This window comes from Cryptomeria japonica, chromosome 10 (assembly GCF_030272615.1).
Source record: "Cryptomeria japonica chromosome 10, Sugi_1.0, whole genome shotgun sequence".
Taxonomy (NCBI): domain Eukaryota; kingdom Viridiplantae; phylum Streptophyta; class Pinopsida; order Cupressales; family Cupressaceae; genus Cryptomeria; species Cryptomeria japonica.
In genome coordinates this window covers 774913963-774916801 of record NC_081414.1, presented here as the reverse complement: position 1 = coordinate 774916801, position 2839 = coordinate 774913963, and the positions used below count along the sequence as shown (strand labels likewise).

Below are 2839 nucleotides of genomic sequence, written 5' to 3'. Positions count from 1 at the left end.
TATCATGTTGCGATTGTATTTTGATATAAGAACTACAATTCATCATGCTTACAATTTACTTTTAATTCTCAAAAGGTATATATGCACAATGGCATCTTCAGCAGCCACCTCTGAATCAATAGGCCACTCCATCATTGATAATTTGGTAAGCTAAATTATCAAATCTTTTCAAAATACAAAAATTTATGCTCTTTTTTGGGATAATTCATCTCTCTTTTCCATACCATCCTTTTCATTACTACATGCATCCTTTTTTCATAGAATAGTGTAAAAGTAAATGCATACTATATAGATAACATAGCTTGATTACATACTTTACTAACACAAGATTTACATTAACAAGTAACAAAATATATAAGTTGCTTGCCGTTCAAATTAAATCCTCTATATTCATATTATTTTTTGTAGGCAAAAACCCAAGAGTATGTCCCTACCCCTTTTGCAATTCAATCTATCAATGCTAGGGATGACCTTCCTTCAGCATTGCTACAAGTTTTGTCATTTCAGAAAATGCAGAACAACACAGATGATACTGACAGACATAAATTAGTGTTATCTGATGGCACATACATGCAGTTAGCAATCTTGCCTTCTAAATATGCTACTCCGATAGATTTAGATATTCTAAAAATAGGCACAATAGTCCAGTTATTGAGTTATACATGCTGATACATATGGAACACGAGGTAGGAAATCAACTATGGTTATTAAATACAATATGTTTCATCTTTTTTTAATTTTGTTTATGTATAATCAATAGTAATTTAAAAAGAAGTCTTTTGTTTTCACAGGACTATTGTAATACTTAGTCTGGAAGTGTAACAAAGTCATTGCTCGTTCTTTGGTAAACCAGGATACCTGTTCAAAGAACAAGAACCAGAAATGATGTCTGAGGACAGACCATCAACATCTAAACAATCTCTTCAATTTGCCACTGAATTGCCATCCCCGCAAACAACAACTTTTGAAAATATAAGCCCTATCAAAACTTTGAATCCATACCAAAATAAATGGACGATCAAAGGGAGAGTTACTCATAAATGGCCTATTAAGGCATATAGCACAGCCACACAAAATGGCCATGTGTTTATCTTTGACATTGTTGATTGTGAAGGTTCTGAAATTAGAATTACATGTTTTGATGAGATAGCTAAGTTAGACTCTAACCATGTGGACATAGGTTCACATTATCTTATTTCAAAGGGATCTATTAAGGAGGCAAATGTAAGGTATAATAAACTAAACAGTCATTTAGAAATAACCTTGTCTGATGCATCCATACTGAAACGCTACACCAATGAAGAACAAGTAGATCAACAAGGTCCTCCTTTCACACCCATTAATGAATTGTTTCATCTAACAAATAACACGTTGGTTGACATTATTGGCCTTGTTCTATATGTTGGAGATATCATTCCAATACACAGGAAAGATGGCAGTCAAACACACAAACATGTTATGAAAATTAGTGATCTATCTAATTCAACAATTGACATCAACCTATGGGGTCCAATGGCAAAACAAAAAGGCCTAGAATTGAAAAATATGTTGAGCAATGATAGTGTGTTTATCCTTGCTTTATGTAATGCTCATGTTGGCTATTTCAATGGGAAGCTTATAAACATAACAGCTACAACCACATTACATATCAACCCAACTTTTCTAGAAGCAGAGCTTCTAATGTTAAGAGGAAAGGACCCTTTGCTTGTTGTACCCTTTGTTGCAGAAACTATCCACATAGACGGTAAATATAGTAGAATGACTATTTCTTCAATCTGTGAGCGGATGAGCATCAAACCAGAAATAATTCAGACAACTTTGCTAGCTGTTCTGCGCTTTGTAAACGTAATTGACCAAAATTTCTATTACGCAGCCTGTCCACTAATAGTCAATGGAAGGCCTTGCAAGAAAAAATGTACACAACAAGTTGATGATTCTTGGTTTTGCTCTAGATGTCAAATGACTATGCAAAACTATAATTATAGTTACCTCTTGCCACTAAAGTTACAAGATTCCACAGGTACTCTATGGGCCACTGCATTTGATGAGGGTAGCATTCACTTGCTACACAAAACTGCGAAACAACTTTGTGCACTACAAAATGATGTAACAACAACAGAGACAACTTCCTTAGTGATTAAGAGACTATTGTCACGTCACTATTCATTCACACTGCTAGTTTCCACTGAGACATATAATTCAGAAACAAAGATGAAAGTGACAGTCAATAAAGTTGCTCCTGTTGACTTCAAAGCTGAGTGTCATGCACTACTTGCAGAAATTGGCCGACTAAGTACACAGGCTTAGAATTATAATGCATCTTTTCTGACTATTAAACTTTCAGTTTACAATACAATTATACTATTAGCTAATTTACATATTTAATAGTTTTACATAAACAAACAATTACGTTTTACGAACACAAGGCTGCTTCTATAAATATCTATATGTACATTTCTTACATTTACCTCTTATCTCTTTGAAAGTTTTCCCTCCTGACATAAGTTATTTCCACTCATACTCATTACTTTTAAATATGGTGAACTCTATGTTGATTCTAGAAAATTTATACATATATGCATGTATATCATTTTTTTCCTAGTCTGATATCTATTTATATAACTATACAACACCAGAATTATTCATACTTAATTCTGCAGATATACAACTATACTTATATATATACATAACTATATATAAGTATTCATAGTTATAGTCTTTTTTGATATACACATATGTAGTTATATATGTGCATATGTTCATATACAAAACTTTGAATTTTTAAATGATATGTATATATACATGTGTATATGTATGCATACATATGTATGTATAACAA

At 32.5% G+C, this 2839-nt stretch overlaps 1 protein-coding gene across 1 annotated transcript; it reads left to right on the top strand.

Annotated features, from left to right (window-relative positions):
- The first annotated feature begins 882 nt into the window (after positions 1-882).
- Positions 883-2307, top strand: LOC131859227 (replication protein A 70 kDa DNA-binding subunit A-like). Its single transcript, XM_059212801.1, has one exon. It carries the CDS (start codon positions 883-885, stop codon positions 2305-2307), a length of 1425 nt encoding a protein of 474 aa, XP_059068784.1.
- Positions 2308-2839: the final 532 nt, after the last annotated feature.

Bases quoted from the DNA above. Each gene is read 5' to 3' on its own strand.
- LOC131859227 (XM_059212801.1), top strand. From the start codon at position 883: ATGATGTCTGAGGACAGACCATCAACATCTAAACAATCTCTTCAATTT.